The 20990-nt window shown below is 37.3% G+C and overlaps 2 protein-coding genes across 4 annotated transcripts in view; both read right to left on the reverse strand.

Moving 5' to 3' along the window:
• Positions 1-7499, reverse strand: part of LOC124162863 (stromal interaction molecule homolog) — a 55197-nt gene extending 47698 nt beyond the window's left edge. For 2 of the 3 annotated variants that reach the window (XM_046539550.1, XM_046539548.1), the window contains exons 1-4: positions 7019-7499; positions 4533-4672; positions 3727-3846; positions 3162-3274 (exon numbers count right to left, since the gene is read on the reverse strand). In XM_046539550.1, the coding sequence (XP_046395506.1) occupies positions 3162-3274; positions 3727-3846; positions 4533-4672; positions 7019-7220 (575 nt within the window). In that variant the 5' untranslated portion in view covers positions 7221-7499. The remainder of the gene's footprint in view (positions 1-3161; positions 3275-3726; positions 3847-4532; positions 4673-7018) is intronic. The other variant, XM_046539549.1, reaches the window with a different exon arrangement.
• A 1541-nt stretch (positions 7500-9040) lies between these two features.
• Positions 9041-15725, reverse strand: LOC124162195 (cilia- and flagella-associated protein 97-like). Its single transcript, XM_046538635.1, has 3 exons — positions 15560-15725; positions 14945-15475; positions 9041-9279 (listed from the first exon to the last, which is right to left on the reverse strand). The coding sequence occupies exons 1-3, from the start codon at positions 15707-15709 to the stop codon at positions 9205-9207; spliced, it is 756 nt and encodes a 251-aa protein (XP_046394591.1). The 5' UTR covers positions 15710-15725; the 3' UTR covers positions 9041-9204.
• Between the last annotated feature and the right edge of the window lie 5265 nt (positions 15726-20990).

Here is a 20990-nt window from a genome sequence, read left to right on the forward strand (position 1 = left end):
TTTGCTACTTTTATAAATGGGAACAGAAATTAATAACATCCCGAAATGGACGTTGATACATGCAATCCGCGCCATAATATCTTTTCGTGTATATATTGGCCTTTGTGAATGAACAACTTAAATATCTTAAGTATTGGGCTCTATTTACCGCCAATTTATATTTCAGGCTTCTCGTAATGAAGACGCACTTCCAAGTCTAACCATGAACTTTCTTCTCACGCGCTTCCCCGTTCTCCCATGCTGGGGTTCTGTCTTTCAAAAGCCTTTGTCCCTTCCCTCTTGCCGCCTTTGGCTGATCTTGCTGACACCCACCTTACGCATCCCAAACCCCTCCTTCCCCAGCATTTCCCATTCACTCCCTCCCTAAGGTGACTGAGCTTGTGTGCGTCGCAAAAAAATACATACGGCCCCCAAAAGTAGACTGAGGCAGAGCTGAAGGCCATTTCCCCACCCTTCTTTGTCCTGCCCCCTTCACCAGTCCTTGTGATGACCACACTTCTTCCTCAAGGCAATCCCCATCCCACTCTTATTCACCCCACCCACTGGGAACGTTCCCCGATTGTGGAGAAGGGCATGGTTCATCTTTACCTGCAACTGGGGGAAGTTATTCACCGGAGAGAGGCGGAAGAAGTATCTTCCACTATCGGGAAAATGGTGCCGCGCTTATAATTGTCTCTCTTCTTCTCAGCTGACTTTTCAATTGAAATTACTTTCTTTGCTCTTTCCACACTATATTTATTTACGATTATGGCGCGACTATTTTTAGTGCTAAAACTAAGAAAATCTTTTCTCTATGTCAATGATCCTTTGCATAACTTTCAATACGGCGGAGAAAGGAACACGAAAACTAAATGAGGTGACGGTACAGGTTTTTGCGTGTCATTTTTTGGGAATTCACGCTAGTGAACCAATACTTAACCACGTTGAGAAATGATAAAACGTCTCTTGTAGGAAAACAATCAATGTGGATAATAACGTTTCTATCTATATTTCTCCGATACTGTAAGATGTTTCTCCTGTCGTTTTCCGGTTGGAACCTTGCTCCTGTCGGCATAAAAGGAGAGAAACATACTATATGAACAGATCACCTCACACCCGGTATGAAGAATACAGTCCTGATGAAGAATTAAGTCTTTTATGGCAACGTCTGCGAAGATGATGGAACACAGTAGTCGGACGGAGAACTCAAACAGAATTTACTGCAAATATTCGCCAGAAGATAATCACATCCTACGTTATTTATGATCGTAATTGAATCTCAGTGAAAATAGAGCACATTCTGCTGAAAATACGAAGTAACTCGAAATATTAATTTACGAAGGTTATTTTGGAAACGGGCTAAGACCCTTGTTTTTCTTTTTTTCTCGTCACTGAGAGATAGAGGGCGACATGAATGGCGGTTAGGCCGGCTGCTGCTAAAATTCCGTGGGTGTCAGAAACAAATATCTATCTTTTGCATACTTAATAGTAGCTATTGGCTCCTAACCACAAATCTATTACTGTAAATTCTTATAATAAACATTGCAATTCATTATTTGATTACGTTTTCTAAATTGGTCGGGAATTTCTTTAGCGATCGTTGATGTTGGTATGAACTAGAAATGGGAATTTTATGGTGGTATTTAACGATTTTTCACATCATAAATCGATAGCAAAAAGCCTTTTCTATGAATTATACCGAGAATAACCACCGAAAACATTTAAATAAGACCACTAAAGACAAAAAACGGCGGAAGAAACAAAAGCGAACATTTTTTTCGTGACTTATGAAAAAGGTTTGAATTTACGAAACTCGATTTTACGAAGTGCCAATTTTCCGGTCCCACTGACTTCGTAAAATCAAGAGTTTACTGTATCTATTTTTTGCGATTAAATGACAAATGAAAATTTTCAAGCACACGAAAACGTGATGGCTAAATATGAATGCAGGGAAAAGCCCATGTGAGGTCATTCTGGTTCTGGCTGCCGCCGTGTGAGGCCACCTTAGTGCGAGGCTATGAGAGCCGATACGATGCAGGCTGCTATCAGGTAGTGCTTGGCTTAAATAAGGATGATTAATACACTATCAAACGAAGGAAACTTTCCGACCATAGGCAATTTTAATAGGTGATTATTAAGAGATGTTTCCCTGAGCTCTGTGCCGCATGCATGCATTGGTAATCTCAGACGATGTAAAAGTCCTGACTACTTGTATAGCATCTAGGCCCCTGTGACATCACGTGGAGTGGCATTGCATGGCCGTCAATCTGGCATTTTTCAAATGAGGTTAAAATTGACCATTAACATTCGTCTATACTGGGATTTCTAAAACAAAATAATTTGCCTTCTATGAATATACTAATGGTGGGTAACAAATTGCAATCAATGCCTTTCATTTTCTTTGAAGGGAACTTCCCTATTAATCGTCTCACCTATGTGCAAATTTGTACTGCACAATACCTTCACAATAAAAAAAAAATAATCCACATTGACTTAGTGTGGCTTTGACTTTGACATGCTCCTTCCAGTTGTGGTGAAATGGCAACACTGCCTTATTACAGCAGAGTACTGCCACAAATTTGGCGTTGGTTGAATTTTATCAATGAAACAATACTCATAATCACGCCTTATAACACAAATGAGCAAATACATAAAACATATTCTGTTTATGTTTCATAAATGTTTAAAGTAAACCATTTCAACGGAATATCCCTCAAATTATAGATGTATGAAGATCAAAAACAACAAAAGTGTTTTGATTTAAAGCTCTTGAAATAAATGGACCTAATACATTTTACAGGCAATAACTCAATTCAAACAAATCTAGCGACAAGAATTTTGCAAAAGTTTCATCTGAAGAATGATTGTAGGCTTGGAAATGTGGGTAGCATACCACAGAAAACCACCACGAGGATGACATCCATTGCAAGTCTTACACACTGAGCCGGAAAATCTACCAAGTAGGCTTAAGCCCATTAACTGACAGGTGGAGCAGAGCAGGTAAAAGACCCTTGTATTACCCTCCCAATCCTCTGCAGAAAGGCCCGCAGGAAGGACCCAACCCAGTATGGGATGGAGCCGAAGGGTTGATATGTTTGCACATTAACTTCTTCACAAAACTTATGGTTTTATGCGTTATTGGAGCTAAAATTATCAAATTAAAGGGACTGTATTCCACTTACCCTGGTAGACATGCACCAGTTACTTGATTTTTCACAAAAGTTGGAATGTACTGTGGTAATTCCACATTAGTGGCAAGCCACTCAGTGGTCTGTTCGACGGTCCAATTATGAACCTAAAATGAAAAATAGAATTCAATAATTTACACGGCTTCATACTGATAGTACATTTTCTAATACATAAAGAGCCATATAGCCACTAGCACAAAAACCCTATGAACAATAAGTTTATTATAAGCAGTCGCTACAAATACTTGATAATAATCAGACCACTTCCCCACTACAAATCGCCATGAATAGCAAAACCATAGCCACAGAAAAATATTTGACACAGCACAGTGGGCCTTGAACATGAAAAACCAAAGTGTATTTGATTGTAAATGAGTTGCACTGAAATGTTTTCATTCAGATCCTCTCCTTCAAGCCAAAAGAGGCATCTCACTTTCAAGTACTACTATAATAACCATTATCATATTCAGGAAATTAAAAAAATGGATAGATACAAGTCTTAATGACGGGAATCAACATGTAATATGCAAGTCTTTCAATAAGAGAAAATTATAATTACCTCTGATCGAAGCCATGCTTCCCATAGCTCCTTGACGGAGATATGCATGTCATCATTTCGATGGAAGGCTTTTTGTCGCTTTTCATATCCTTGTTCATATTTGAGCTCTTCTCGCAGGAACTGCATTAGCAAGGTGGAAATTGAGTTAACTTTATAAGATATCACTTAAACATTATTTTTTTTTCAATTATTTGATATTTAGTTATAAATCCTATTTTCATCCCTTAATCAAAGACTCTAAAGCAGCCTAGCGTAAGCTTGGGAGAGCATAAATATTTAACACACTAATTTAAATAGCACATATAAATACAGAAATAACAACACTGAATCACTAGTTCCAAGGAAAATATGGCTAGCAGCATCTTAGTGCAACTCTCCAATTTTCAAATGAGTTATAGCATAACTAATAAGATCAAGTTAAATACATATTTTACCATTTATGTACATCATTTCTTTAGCCATCATTTCAAAAGCTCACGAATGGGATAAAACACAAAATGCATTTACAATATAACAAATTGTTATTCCCATTAGGTGTTTTCTACATGACAATGATCTACAGTACGTTGGGAATCAATTCAGAGTCAACATCCATCTTACGAAAAATTAAAAACATGAATATAATTTACTATTTTAAATAGAGAAAAATACATTCATCACAGACAATGGGTGAAGTCTTAACATATAATAACACACATAAATCAAGGCATATTAGGTCTTAATTTCATCCAAGAAACAACTAGTAAAAAGGGTAACCTTCATGAAGCATTTACATACAATGGTGATACTAAGCATTCTGACCATACCTCATCGGATTCAGATAGGTCAACATTTCCATTTGCATCATCATCTAGCTGGCGATGGAGAGACTTTATGGCTTCCAACCCCAAGCGATCACATGAGGCCAAGGCTAAGCATGCAGCATCATCATTGCAATTGTCTCCAACTAAAATTAAAACAAATATACACATTTAAAGTGAGGCAGATTCAGTAAAGAAGAGGATGGATAGGGGCATTACAGTAGAAGGATAATGAAAACAGAGATAGGTGATCGTATGACAAAAAATCAAGAGGGTGCCAAAATTACAGCATATACAATCCTATTGACTGGCATGCAAATAAACTCAATAGAACTGAGAATCAAACAACTGACTTTGACTTAAATTGGGTCAATATGAAGACAACCACCCTATTCAGGATCCTTAGGACCTTGATTTTTTTACCCTTCTGCTCTGTCAAGAATGGTATCTCCTCTTGAACTGAAGAGAGTTATGACTTCAAGGAAACCATAACCACTAGAGAACCTCATGATAGCACAAAAGCCACCCTTGGAAGTCCTAAGGGTCATTTGAAGTCCAAATTATTAATCCAGATAAAAGAAACATGAATCGAACCATAAACCTTATGCTTTATGGGCCAATGAGAAAACCACTACGCCATTTAGGTGATTGTTTATCATGAAATTTTTTAATGGAAGATTATGGTGTTATATGAATCAAGTTTTTCACATGACAGAATAAGCATAAACATACAAAGATGGACTCAAAGTTACCCAAGGCAATAGCAATTACTATACTTCCAAATTAAAAAATTAAACTGTTTCACAGGTCTGGGGACAATGTGATCTACCTGCAATATGGGAACAATCATGAAAAATGGTGAGGACTTTAAATTAGCTACATCTTTTTCAGTACACTCAGTGGAACACAATTGAGTAAATATAATAAAATGCAATGACAAAAAGATTTTTATTCATATTAAAATATAATCTGAAAGTTTTCGTTAAAATAGATTCACTAAAACATAACAAATCAGTAACCAATCAATTCCTAAGATATCATGAAGTACATCCGTTATAAAGTGAATCAATTACAAAGAGGTCAATCATAAAAAGCTAAAAGAGCAGGAAAAATCTATAACTGACTTGTATTGAATTAATAAATGAGGGGCAATTATCATGAATGACCCTGAGAGACATCTTCTCGAACTACAAATTCAGCGGTAAACGTTTACTATTTTACAAGATTAGGTAAGTTTACAATGACATGGCTTCCCAATTACACCCTGGCTTTTAATAGTCATATATGGCACACAAAATTTACATGAAGATGTTTGTGTAAAACAGGTAGACATATTATCGTTGAAACTACAGGTAAACACATCCAGAAAGTTTGGAACCAAAAAGGTGGAACTTCTAAATAAAAGTTTTTGGTCCCATCAAAACTAGCACCAGTAACAACAACACGAACGAATCACAAGATCTGTGAACGTAAAAACAAATAAGACGGTGATGTGACATTAGTCATTGAATAGCAAAGATGGAAGATATTACATTTATAGTTTTGAAGGAAACGTCGAGCAAAAATGACTACAAATGGGATAGAAGAAGAACGTACTTATTAAGATCAGCACAAGAAGTCAAACCATTCTCGTTATTAAAAGATGGAGATTTAAAGAAGGAACGAATTAGGCAGCTCTCAATGTATATCATGAAACTGAACTAAAAATATTATACGTACTTAACTACAAAATGCTCACATGTATAAAGACAAAAAACATACACACAAACAGAGGGGTTGGTCAACCCAAGATTAACAAAGGTGTGAACCATAACACAGTACTTAACTGAAGCTTCTTATAATAAGGCAAAACTAAAGAGAATATTAAAAAAGAAAACGAAATAATGCCGTGCAAACTCCAGGGAACAACACCAGCAAGGCCTGCCTACAAACTACCAAAAAACAACTAACTTCAACTCAATAAGTACAATAGGCTTTTTCAGAGTATATAAAAGATACGGACAGCTTGATATGGGGTATATCACCTAGAAATAGTCGAGTACGGTAACTCCAGGAACAAAAGATTACAAAATTCATTCAGATGTCAGCCCTCACATGATGATATCGACAGTTTCTCTAATTTCCACAAAACAATGAAAAATTACATGTAATAGTCCCACATTCACCAAATTTTATAGGTAACAAGAACTCATCACTGAATGTGCCTTTCAGAAATGGATAGAAAACAACATTCAGTACAGGGACCAGATAACACACAGCTGTTGACAGTTTACTTCTGTGATTGCCAATGACAGGGCATATTACGCCAGCTTATTATTCCACAGAAACTTAACTTCCTAATTCAAAATTTGGTAACATAATACCTATAATGTAGCACTCACAGCATCGCCGAAAAGCCTAATGTCAAAATCTACATGAATGACAAATCGTTTAGGTGCCACAGACACATGCATTCAAGGGAAATATTAGAACCAATAGTTTTCATTACTTACATGAATCGTAGCTGGATGTGGAACTGGATTCACTCTTTTCCGGATAATGAGCAATACCTTTGGGAGCGCTCACCGGACCACCGGAAAATGATGACCTAAAACTCCTCTCTTGATAGGTCTCTCTGTTCACTACAGTTTGAGCTTGGGAACATACCACCGTCACAAATATAAACACTAAACTTCTAAAAAATAAAGTCTGCATTATAAAAGTAATAAATAATTGATTCTTCGATCCTTAAAACCAGGGCCAAACGCCGTAACATTAGGAATTTCGTATGATCCCGTCAATGGAGCCGTTAATTATTTTGCCATCTGGCTGTTTCGATCAATTAAATTTGTTGAATGACACAACTTCAAGGCTGATATTTAACCTAAAGTATACTCTGCCAGTTGTTACGACCCGGACTTTGCAGAAGCTTAAGAAAAGATATTTAACGTAACGATGTACGTCGATATCAGCGCTGGAGTCGCTGAGTTTTCTCAAGTTTTCCAGTAAAAACAAGAGTGAAACGTTATTACATACATCATCCCGCATCATCCAACTTGCAGATAAACTTGAAACTTCATCGAACTAGATTTTAAGGTCCATTTCTAGGACTTTTTGGATATGAGATAAATGATATGTGAGGTTGAAACATTGTTTAATAGTTTTTATCCGTAGAAATTATGCCTTACTTCTGTTTTCGTGCAGGCATAACATCTTTCGCTCATGAGGCCTTGACACGATTCCGACTTTCGAGCAAAATTGAAGGTCCCGTTTGAAGGTGACCAATTTCCCTTATCATTCTATGCATTATCAAGAAATTTTTAAGACTAAAATTCTATCAAATTTCAATTTATCCACTTAAATTAAGTAAGAGTCTCAATAATTCATGCATCATCTTTAAAAATATGCGTGAATGCGTTTGACTTTTTACAAAATTACTAAATAACGGCTTGATACATCGTCTTTTTCTCCAGCAAGAAGCGATAGTAAAGCTCATTACATTATAATTTGGGAGAAAGAAGGATAATGTGTAGGACAAACGATAGGAATAATTATTTGGTATAAATATTTCTGGATCCCATATTCCAATAACAAATAGTATATTTTTAAGCTTATAAAGAAAAGTCTCCTATATGAGGGTTAGGAGAAGCGCTGTGATGCATGACTGTGAAAGTAGAAGCTAAATCCACTTAACCAATAGAATGATAAAGGTACTTCATCCGGTCCGATAAAGGTCCGGACCCCTCCCCTTGAAATATAAAAGCACACTTACTTTGCATCACAAAATATAACCAAATATTGAAAAATCATGTATTTACAAGAGATTTCTTTAAAAATGAAGTTTTTCGGTTATTAAAAGTGATATAATTAGTTTAAAACCCTATACTTAGAACCTTGTTTTTAAAAAAATTTCCCCCTAGTTTTGAACCGCCCCGCACAAAATTCCTGGCTACGCCACTGGCAGGGGGTTCGATCGTATAGTCCTCGCTTTTCGTAAGTGTTGACAGTAGCAGTGGTTCCTGTTCCCAATTCCCCACCATTACGGCGTTCATAAGCACGAGTTAGGAAATAAGCCTAGCAGACCTACACCGAAGGAAAATGTAGGGATTGAAACGATGACCAATGTTGTGGAACATATTAAAAGTTGTCGAATTTTCGGAGAGAGGTCGACAACTTGGATGACCATCAAGAACGAATCCAGGATATTTTTCTGGGTGGGGGGGGGGGGGGGGGGGGAGGGGCAAAAGGTCCTGACAGGCGATTGGTCTTCACAAATTTGAAATTAAAAATAACATGCAACTTTACGAAATAGTCTCTTTATTTTAATATGAAATTAAATTATTGAGGCTCCGTAATACACAAAATAAAAGCAATGATAACCGTCTTAAAAATCTTGTCTATTTTGTAAGCGTCTGGGAGGGCAGGTGCCTCCGTGCCCCTCCCCCCAAATGCGCCTCTAAGTACCACCTCTTGAATTGAAGGATCTTACTGTAGTTTCCTCTATGAATCATTTCTCTGATCTTACGGAATTCCTATTTGCCATTGCTGATACTTGTTTATTTTCCAAATTACTCATACAAAGTTATCTGTCATATGTTATCTATCATACTTTTTGTACAATGACTTCAAGTTATCTCACAAAATAAATAAAAAAGTCAATGGGAAAATATGTCGATGATTCTCTTCTGGTGGACCATCTTCAATAATAAGTGCGACCAAATCCACGATTTGTGGTGAGCGTCGGTTTTGCATGTTGAATTTTTTTCAGGAGTATCTGAAAAATAAAGAATACGGATAATAATAACCGTCTAATAAAAATCCCTCAATTGATTCTCCCTCGAGAATTATCATGCAAAACGTTCAACATAGTCACGTCATAGTCGCGCCTAATGCGCGATTAGTTGCTGTACCGGTGAGCCTTGGCTCACCTATATACGTGAGAAACAGAAACTTATAACTAGAATATTTTATTACAGAAATATTGATTTCTTAATGACATAAGATTGGTATAACACATTTTTCAATGTCATTTCATTAAAATTATTATTATTTATTTTTTTAACAATTGATATCTTAATTAATTAAGGCCTGTTTACACGGTAAATTAACCCGTACGAGTTAGTTATCAAAATGCACGAACGCGTGAATGAATACGAAAATGCACCGTGTAACCACCCAACTTCTGCGAATGCATGACAGAAAATAGAACTTGTTTTAATTTGGTTTATATTATTCGTACATGTTCCGTTCCGGTCCACAGAAATCATTCACGCAAGCTAACATTAACTCGTACGGGTTACTGTACCGTGTAAACAGGCCTTTACACAACTGATGATATCATATTCTTTTTTATCTTTCAAGTTCATTAATAAATAATTTACCACCATCTGGCCGGATGAGTGGTTGTCAACAAAGGGTGACCAACTAACGAGTCAATCCAGACAATTTAGTTTTTCATTGCTTTAATGCCATAGTGTTTTAGATATCTCAATCAAGAGACAGAATGCAGCTAGGAAATGATGAAAGTTATTGAAAAGGTGGATACGGGAAACTTATAGTGGGTAATTAATTCGCAAGAAAGTGATGATTCATCATAGGGGTATTTCGAACGGTATTTTCATCGATGACGATGGCTCCATTATTACATTTTTTAAAACTGTCAACGTGTGAGATAGGTTCATGTGGAAGTCAGTACAAAATGATTGGTACTCACATTTGCAGACCTATTTTTCCTGATTCTATTTCGGCGTACGGCCTACCTCCCTACCCATCTTATCCTCCAACCATTGGCGTCGATTGCGGTAAAAATTTTGTGGGGGACAGGCTTCCGGGATGCCTGGGGGTATGGAATAACTTCCAGTGGAAGGGGGTCCGGAGTCCCACACCCAGGAATTAAAAAAGATAATAAATCATGGAAATTGTGGTTACAAAGCATTTCCCACACTTACGCAAATTCACAATAACCTCATTAAATTCTCTGATGGACATATCCTACGTATCAAATATTGGGGGACGCGTCCTCTACGACCCCCACAGGATCGATGCCAGTGCCTCCAACTTCGTTTTACTCTTCCCTTGTCCACTCACAAATACTCAAACTCACTTGTCAGTACAAAGCCACCGAGATAGCCAAGTCAGGCCCAAGGGCTAAGGGCGTACCCAGGATCAAAACTAGGCGGGGGCAAGCCATAATTGTTCAAGTTATAGGTAAGATTTAGGCATGGAAAAGGTAAATGAAACCAGCATTTTAAGGAAACTGTAACAGCTCTTTATTAGTTTTTAAAATGATTTGCTTGAAAAAATATTATTTTCCTTAAAGACATTTGCGATTTTTGCTTCTAGGGAGAAGGGGGGCAGTTGCCCCCTCCTGCCCCTCGGTGGGTGCGCCCATGACAAGGGCCAAGCGCAGTATTGTGCACATGCCCTTTCCCTTCCTGTGTCCTGAAAGATTTTTATCTCCCCTATGGCCTTCACTGGGCCGTCACTCCGTCACTTCACTCCGTCAATCACGTATGTCTTTGTTCCTCAGTATTGTATAATAGGTTACCTGATTGAAATTCTTAAAAGCAGGACACTTGAAGTAAAAACACCAGGAACTTGGGAAGGAAACTTGGCAAAAAATAAAATTCCTTTTCAATTTCTTAAAAAAATATGCAAATAAAAGAACACATTGCCATCAATTTTATTTTTCAATATTCCTCCATTCCTCGAATATGGAATATTCGGCAGAAGTTTTGGATATCGCTAAATATCAACACGAGGATTCAGGGCCGAAACTGTTCTTTTTACCAAATTAAAATCCCATTAAAATTGTATAGTTATCAAACGATACCAGGAGCAAAATAACACTGATGCCCAAATACTATCTTATTCACTGTTTTCAGCATTTGTTGCATCATTCTTTGGAAAGACAGATAGCTGGATGGTGAGGCTATGTGGAAAAAACCGACTGTGCGTTCAAATGATAATAGAAATTTTGAGAAATTTTACCCACATAAATGACGATTTATGAGGGTAAACTTCTCTCGGGGCTCCCACCGGATTAAAAATTTCATTTCTGCCGATGTTTAGAGCTCGGACTCGTGACTCAACCTCAGGGATGACATGCTACTGTTTCCATTTCAAGATAAACCTAATGATTTATAATTTTATATTAGAATTGAAAATTATAATGTCGATATTCATTATTTTATTACATAATTTTTCTTCTCTATTGTTCTGTATGCATTGAATTTGAGAATATGTTTTTGCCCTCGTGGTTCCCTAACGAGAATATATTCATGAAAATATATTGTCCTCCTCATGAGATCTAATATTAGTTAATAATTGTCATATCACCTCACTCGGTTCGGTTAGAGTGTGCGGTAACAGTCGTTTGAATAGCAGAAATTAGGAGCATTCTTGATGTTATAACTTTCCATAATTAATATATTTATATTTTTATATGAACTTCCTTTCTTTTAGTCTACAATCTTGCCGCGGTGGAAGAACTTGCGCGTTCCTATGACCCCTAGATCTGCACTGTCAATATTAATTCTCAATTACTCCTGGTACCCATGCCAGATAGGTCGAAGGCTAGGAGCCAGACGAATGGTAGTCCACGCGATGGTGTCACGTAAAAAAAAACACTATTGGAATGGAATGGAATTGCAACATCTCTTCCCTAGGGGTCCGCAAAGAAGGGGTTCATGGCAGCGAGGTCGACATGGTCCTCGCGGTCGTCAACATGCGAAATCCTTGCAGAGACTTATGGAAGACGGAATAACACGAAGGAAGGAGAGGATGCAAGAACGCTTCTTAATTACTCGACGGAAACCTACCTAAATCGGTAAAATACTTAAAAATACATCACCAAATATTCTCTGTTATAAATATTTTTCAGAATAATAATTTACGCCAATGTATGTCGTAAACAATCATTTAGGAATGAACTCTGATCGCAGCTATTCAAGCAAGAAATTAAAAGAAACACCTCTCGCATAACACTTCGCGATAGCTTGTTTGCCCGCCGCTCCTGCCTATTTCGCTAAAATCCATCCTAATTCCTGGAAAATAAAAGGTTTTATTTATGAATTGCATGAGCGTGCTCATGAAGGGAAGGGAAAACTGAAACACTACCCGGAAAATCGATTTAAATGCTTGTCTGGTATAAATATCTTTTTCTCGAACATCAAGCAGAGAGAGCAAATACTCAGCTCTCCCTCAGTATATTTACTGTCAGTCCTTCGTTTTTTTATTTTGAATTTTTATTCTATTCCTCACAGTCTCACAGCTAATACAAATTCCTAGATATTTTCATACAGTTTTAATGTATGAAGAACGCGATTTTTTTTCTTAGAAAATTTTCCTATTTGAATAAAATATGGATGCAAATATTGATAGCACTCTTACATATTATTAACAGTAAGAAACGCAAAAAATAAAAATAGTCATAGGTTCACGCTGATGTACGGGCAGTGGCCATAGAAATAGAAAATTCCGTTAGTTTTTTTTTTAAGAATTTGAACTAAAAGCAAGGGAGCCGATCGCGTTAAGTCTGACTGCGGCAATGCCAATGCGGCAATGTGCGTTTAGTTTCTCTGTTGAACTTAAAATACAAGAGTTGCTGAGGTTGATTAAAATACGTGAGAAATATAGAATTATTTTGATCTACAAAGCTAAAGCTAAGTTTTATAGTTCATTTGCTTCGTCCAATTAAATTCCATGAAGATTTAAGATCCATAAAAATCGTTGATGTCATCTTTAATAAGAATTCCCAAGGTTCTCGAATTTTTGCAAGAGAGTACTTGTCCGGCCATACAAGTGTGTAGCGAAAGACAATTTTCAGGCAGCAATACTATTACATAGAGACGTCAAAACCTGCTGCCTAAGTATATAAAATAGTTGGTTTTTCTGCATGAGAATATGAAAGGATCAAATATTTAATGATTTATTTACGTTCATAATCTTTATTATAATTCTAAAAATGCCTTTACTTAGGGCTCTTCTTAGCAGTTTGGATAAATATATTACTTAACTTGTCGACATAATACCAGAGGTTCATTCATTTATGGAGCTGTTTAAGACACATTAGTTCATTTATCTTCTAATTCTGATACAATTACCATCAACTTTCCTCATTGTATTTTGCTTTTAACATCAAGAATTCAGAATAGAAAATTTATAATGGGATTGGAAACAAGAGAATATATCGGAGCATGTATTGTTGTATTGCCTGGTCCAGAAATTATCATACTCAACTCTACTCGATATTCGCGAATAGTTTTCAATTCCACTCGATACTCTACTCGAGATCAAAAAGTGCTACTCGCACATCCCTAGTCAATTTTGCAAGGTATAGATTCGCAGGCATATAGTGTGGGCAGGGGCGACCGCCCCGGGCCCCGCGCTTTGGGGGGCCCCGCGTTCGTGAAAAAAAATTAAAATATACGATAGTTTTGAAAACGCAATTTCAACTATTACTGTATTGTTAAGTCCGTGCTAGACAAAAGATAATATTATGAAAAAGGAATAATAATGCAGTAATTTTTATTGTGCAATTGCGTTTGTCAGTACAGTACTGTGTCGTGTGAGTGATAACAACGAGTGAGAGAACTTGACATGAGTGAGAGCGGGCGCGGCTAGGTAGTTGAAGGAGTTTGTAGATGGGGTATAGAGTTTAATATTATAAGTGAAGGGCCCCGCACTGAAGGTTCGCCCCTAGCCCCGCACCTGCTAAGGCCGACCCTGTGTGTGGGGCCCTCCAAATATGTAGACATGCCACTACGTAGGGCATCTGACCAACAGGAAAGGTGAACCCTTCTTCTGGTTATTTATGAAATTAGGTTATAAGTCGCTAGATATAATTTATTATTTGTATATGCTATCTATTTAAGTGATTTCCACCTCGGTCATAACCAGTTATAGGAATTTGCAGAAAATAAAAAAAGGAAATTGAACAATAAAGGAATAATATGACGTCCATCAAGGAGATTATGAGTAGAAGGAGATAAGGAGATTGGGAAATATCATTACATGTATGGAAAAAAAAATCGGGGAAATTCCTTTTAATATGGAAAAAATGGAATCAATCATTCTTTGAAGCTATCCATGAATTGAATTTGAGTTTTAGCAAGAAAAATGTTTTTGAATGAGTTTCAGATTGGGATAAGAACATATATAATTCAGATTAGTTTTTATTCGAAAGATAACTTTGGTGGCAGTTCATCACAATGCTTTTAACCTCAGACTACACATATCATCCCACTCTTCGCACACCTTTGTAATCTGTAAGGGGCCTATATGAATATTTACTTCGAAAATAAACCTTGTGATATGATAGATTTAACAATTTTGATTACTTTTTCACGACTAATTACATATTTTTCGGGGCTAAATGGTCTCGTAACACTGAGCGGGAGTAACAGAGATGGAGTAGAAAAAACTGCTTCCTTACTCACCTGATTGATTCGATCTATCTCCGTTTGCTGTTTCTTCCGGTTGATGGCTGAGCTAGACCTGTGAATAACTGGCCGAGGTGGATCGACAATCATTCGAGGCCTGTGTCTCTCAATGATTTTACTCAACAAAATCCTGTTTTCACGTTCGATTCTGCTTTGTTGCTCTTTTGTGAACGTTGTTCTCGCCGCTTTGGTATTCCTCTTGGATGAGCTAATTGAGCTGCTTTCCGATCTCTCCAAATTGTTAATGGCCTCCATCAGTAATTTCATGTCTATCGAACTGTTTTGGTGGTTTTTTCTCGTTTTGGGATCATGTCGAAACACTTCACTGTCACTATCGGAGCAAGTTGGGCATTCCTTTGTCTTCGTGGTGGATAGCATTTGGGGTGAACTGGCCAATGGTTTTGGTCCGTGGGTACAGTCAATATTGTCATCACCATGCTCAAAAGCAATACAGCTCTTTAAGCTGCGTGTATTCCTTTTTTGCTTCGGCGCTTGTTTTGTTTCATCTTGTAATTGCTCATCTGAAACCTTTCTTAAAATGTGACTTTTTGACTCTCTTGGAAACTTATTATACTTCCCATAAAAGTTAGTTTTATGAAAACTAGAACTTACATCTCTACCTGCAGTGCGATCCATACGTGTACGGGTGAAATTCTTCTTGTCACAACAAACGGAACGGCCAGTACCAGAAATGCTATCCACTATATGTACTGGTTCATTGATAAAGCAAATATTTCGTCGGGGGTAATATTTACGCGCCATGGCAATACCGCTTGCCGCTGACTTGATGCGGCTGTTTATTTCCGCGACGTCCTAGCAACGGCTGCAAAGCTGCGTAGCTGATAATCGATAGCGGTGGGTATGGAGCCATTTCATCCGAAAAAGTCCTCTGTATGGCCACATAATGACGAATCTCGTAATTTTATTGATGTTATGGATTTATTTTGGATGTTAGCACTTTCCACGAGAGATTCACAGGTAAAGGATTTTTCGAACGATCTTTGACCCGTCGAATGTGACATTGAAATATTTGTAAAATCATCTCGCACCGGGTATCATAATTTTTATCTCTTTCACATTAATTTTTCAATGATTATTTGCATTTTTCAATATCCTCGATGCAAATTCTGTAAAGAAATTGTGATAATTCTATAAAAACATATTCGATCCAATGTGTACGCTATTTTACCAGTTCCGATTCCAAGAGCACAGAGTAGGTACTATTCTACGACGTAATTTGAACTCCTGTGAAATATTTAATGCCCTTACTCTTACATTATTGGAAAATATACAAGTAAATATACTTAATTTTTAAACTTGATATTTCCAGCAAGTAGATACGCTACTCATTTCTGTCTTACTCCAACCATCGCTGACTGCTTGACTTAACTTCTACGGGAAATAGAACTCATAACTGTCTTACATAAATTGAAAAGTATTAAGGCGAATGATTTTTCCTCTCTGGAATTTCGCACATTGGTGGATTGCGGTTAACTACGTAAAGTTATCACCGTGGTCACTCCCGGCAGTGGCGTAACCACGGGGGGGTCGGGGGTTCCGAGTTACATCCCCCCCTCCTTGAGCCTTAAAAGAGGCCCCAAAAATGAGTGAGATGGCCTCAAAAAATAAAAAAATACTTTATTTCAATAAAGACTCATACAAAACAACTTATTTTTAGTCCAAAAATCACGTTTTCAATATCAAAAATCCACGGACCCCCCTTTACCCTTGGATGTTTTCATGCACCCCGGTAGGGCCCCGAAATCTCCGATAAACCCCCGTTTCAAAATACTGTCTACGCCACTGACTCCCGCTTTACTAGAGGTGTGAGGTGGCCTAGCGAAAGAAACTGAACCCAAAAGCACGAATGTGTGTCATTCTAGTAGCGGATACAGAAAAAACTCAAGGGGGGCGCAAAAGATACCTCGAGTTGCCTTTACTTTTATCGAAATAAAAATAATCAAGTCACGTTCAAAGTTCAAGAAGATTTTAGTTAAAGTGATTCTGTAAAAATAAAGACAATGCCATCTTATGATAAAAAAAGTTAAAATTGTGGTTCTGCAATGTTAGGCAATACGGGCGGCCCCACAAGAGGGGGGGGGGGCGCCCCCCATCTGTATCCACCACTGTGTCATTCAAAAGCATGGATTTTTCGGGGTGAGCTTACCAACCAAACTTCGGGTCGAATATCTGTGTGGGTGAGCATATGAATGAGTTTCTGGTATATCGGCGGAAAAGGGGGATTTCTTCGAACTGATCAAAAGCTATGACTTTTTCCAGAAGGAAATATTACGCTGACAACACTTCTGGGAAAGTAATTTTTAGAACGGACCAACTCAAGTGCGGGGGCGGTGATGGGACATTAAAGTTTCGGCTGCGGCCACAAGATTGTGCGCTGAGCGCGAGGACCACGAATTTGAAGAGGAAAAGGGCTATTTCAATAGTTCTAACGGATGCGATTTTTTTCTTTAATTTCAGTTATGAATACGGGTCACTCCCGCACGACCGGTCATTTCTAGTGCCGTTTAAAACATGTGTTATCATCTTAAAAATTTCGGGATACATATAACAGTATATGGACATTTAGAATTTAGCTTAATTACTAGCTAGAAATATTCAGGAAACTAGACAAAGAATTTACTACACTACCTGGAAAAATGATCAGCAGTAGCACGTTTTTGTACTACATAGATTATAATAGTTTGAGTGAAAAATAATTCTCTAATACTTAAGTTTTGTAACCTATTTTCCTAGTTCATCAATGTAGTTTTAAACACATAGGCTACAATCTAGATGAACCATGATGGATGATCTTTTGAAAGAGTGTTTATTCAAAACTGAATAAAAATCGTCAAACACTTCTTTTGCGCATCTATCTCCCCCTTTTCATGATATCGATGGAGTAAGTCGAGGTTCTAAAATTGTACTCAGAAATGGGCGTGGAAGTTTGCCGGCGAAATTCATTGCACCCTTCTGGACACCATGCGGTAACACAGTATTACCTTTCGATCGAGATTACCCTTCGGGATTTGGGTAACTTTATAAAGCTTTTAAGTATAATGGAGAGAGACTGAAAAATGTTAGCCTCCGATTATCTGTTTTCCTTTCTGACAGCAGAAAGATTGAATTAATTTGCGAATTCAGGACGAAGGAATCGAAGCCATTACGAGCAAATTAATTCATGATAGGGTAAGGGATGAAACTGGAAAAGAAACTACAGCCGTAAGAATAAACACTCAGAAAATGCGAAGGTTTTTATTTTGAAATGAATAATGGTCTTCATTTAGCGTCAGATACTTGGCGCAGATTAAAATACGAGGATTTTTATTTTGAAATAAATAGTGGTCTTTATTTGGTGTCAGTTACTTCGCATAGATTCAACTTCTTTTATTTGACAGTGTATCATAAATTTAACTTTTGGCATTTCATTACTTTTACGGCGTATTTAATTAATTTTTTTGATTAGGGACAAAAGCTTGGTACCCATTTCATTTCTCAGTCATTAACTTAATTGGAAACAGTCACCTCATTCCTTATTTCGGGAAACTTCCCTTTATCTTAAATTCCCGGTCCAATAGCTATTCCCTGAACATGACGCGTCACCACCACGCACCACCTTCCGGTATTTCGTCTCTTTTCGCGAACAATGTCTGATTTAAAGCTTTCGTTATCAAGTTCAAATTTTCATTGCATGCAGTTTTAACTTTTCCTGTATCTCTTGTATTACATTTTACATCTGATAATATACTGAGATAAGAGTTCAAATTTGAGATACAAGCAAATGTTGAAAAGGGTCTACAAACCCTGAAAATCTCAAGATTACAGTTAAAGTTTCAAAAGAGTAATTCGTGGCGAAGGATGACCGGTCCAGTGGGAGTGGTGCGTCCTCTTAATGCGCCCAATTTCATGAAATATTACTATAACGCTAGCCACTGAACGCTAACATTGGACATTCGAAGAGTAGCGTTTACGGAAGGAGATGATCCTTCGTGTGGAAAAGTAATTACGTACATTTCAGCTTAATGTATTTTTTTCTTGATAAATAAAAATTGTAACCCTTATGCCCCAAAATATTGAACAAAATAGAGATTTGCGATGGTGGGTGGCATAACGTGATGGAACTCCTTCATGATGCACAAAAGGTAAGAAAAAAAAAGACTTTGCCGTTCCACAAACTAAAATATATATTTGCGACCAGTTTCGATACAGCGTATCATCATCTGGCTGTACTGTGAAACAACATGTTTTTGCAAATGAATAAACATTTTCAATATCCAGAATAACTCAACAATTAACCTTCGCAAACGAAAATCATTTCAGTCGCCTACCAATTCAAAAATTGGACTGGTGCCAAGTAAAATAACGCATGGCATTAGACTGATAGTAAGGGAAAAGAAGCCGTAAGATTTCAATCAGAGATCCATATGTCCGCGAGCGACTTCTTCACGCATAATCGAGCCATGAAATAAAATCTTCCACCCACGCCACAAGGAGGAGTATAGGAAAATGGGCGATGGTCTTCCTAGGAAGAAAGGCAATTTGCACTTGACTTACTTTTTCGTCTTCAGATTTTTCTGCAGATTTCTCCGCAGATGCTTAGTCAGATTTTTTCGAATGTTCCGCCGTACCGCGAGTATGAGAAAATAGCTAAAAACTTCATTATTGTTTGCAATTAAAACTCATATTATTAATATTCATTGCGGAACGTGGAAGCCTTAAGAGTAGAGCAATTTACTGCTGATCGAAAGGCCCTAGGTTCAAATCCCGCGTTAACCCTTTGGATCAACCCGAAAATATATCCACGAAGCTGGAGGAGGCCCAAGGAAAGGAGCTGATACCCTGAATTTGTAATATTAACCCACCTAAATCTTAGCTTGGGTGAGCTCTGGCCTCACCTATTCTAACAAATCTACGCAATGAATCACTGAGTGAGATCATTAATTTTCGCACAAGTTATCTAAAAAATATTGTTTTTGTATGAGATATTCCTCGATGGTGAAAAGCAAGACTAAGCTTCAGAGCATGCAGATCAGACAAAGAATAGAAGAAAAAAATTAAGACAATAATGTCTTAAAACGAATGCCCCAATATTTGTTGAATTTGGCGGTAGAGTTGGAATGTTATTAGTGGTACAAAATGGGACATGAGAACTAATGAAAAAATTGTAATGAGTACTAATATGATAAAAAGAGGGAATTTTAGGTGCTTTTGTATTTGTTAGTTTATAAAAATATGTAAAGGAAGCGCTACATTTGAAAAATGGAGCTATTAGACAATAAAAAATAGATATAGGAATATATTATCTCGCGGTTATTTCTCCCGGTTTTTTCCGATGCAGTACAGGGGGAAATTTATGTGGATTTTTCAAAGAGCAGAAATTTATAGTAACTACTCGCGACGCTCTCAACCGAGGAAATTACAGCGGACTTAAATTCGAGACACTCTCCTACAACCTTACCCGTTGTGAATCGGGTTTGGAAGAAGGAGAAAGAATTTAAAGATTCCACAAAACTTACGGCCAAAGAAATCCCATTCGAACCTTAAGTACATACAAAGTAGGGGGATCAGAAACCAAAGACAAAGGGAAGCCAAATGTGTGAGGATAATACGCTTAAGAACCATCGTGGGAAAACATTACCACACTCGCGAAGCTGCACTGAGGTGACTGTTTTTAAATGTAAGAACGTTCGAAACACAATCTGTAAGATACAGGGCGTGATGAAAGCGGACAATTTTACAAGAAATAATAAAAGAGCTCCCATGACAAATATACGCCCTAAACTCAAAATCCCGAAATAATTGGGAAATATAGTGGGAGTAATAGGAATACGGATTAAATTAAAGTCAAAAGTATTAACCCTTGAATAAGGAATGAAAAAACATCCATTGTTTACTTTAAAATACCAGCTATTAAAATTTTCTGTACATTTATATGTAGGTTGTAATTACGTCCTTAGAAATGTTGCTTTTTCCACTAATTACCAGTAATCCATACGGGCAGAAATCTTGCCCCGTGTAATTTACACGATCTTATAATTTAAAA

Source organism: Ischnura elegans, chromosome 7, assembly GCF_921293095.1.
Source record: "Ischnura elegans chromosome 7, ioIscEleg1.1, whole genome shotgun sequence".
Classification (NCBI taxonomy): domain Eukaryota; kingdom Metazoa; phylum Arthropoda; class Insecta; order Odonata; family Coenagrionidae; genus Ischnura; species Ischnura elegans.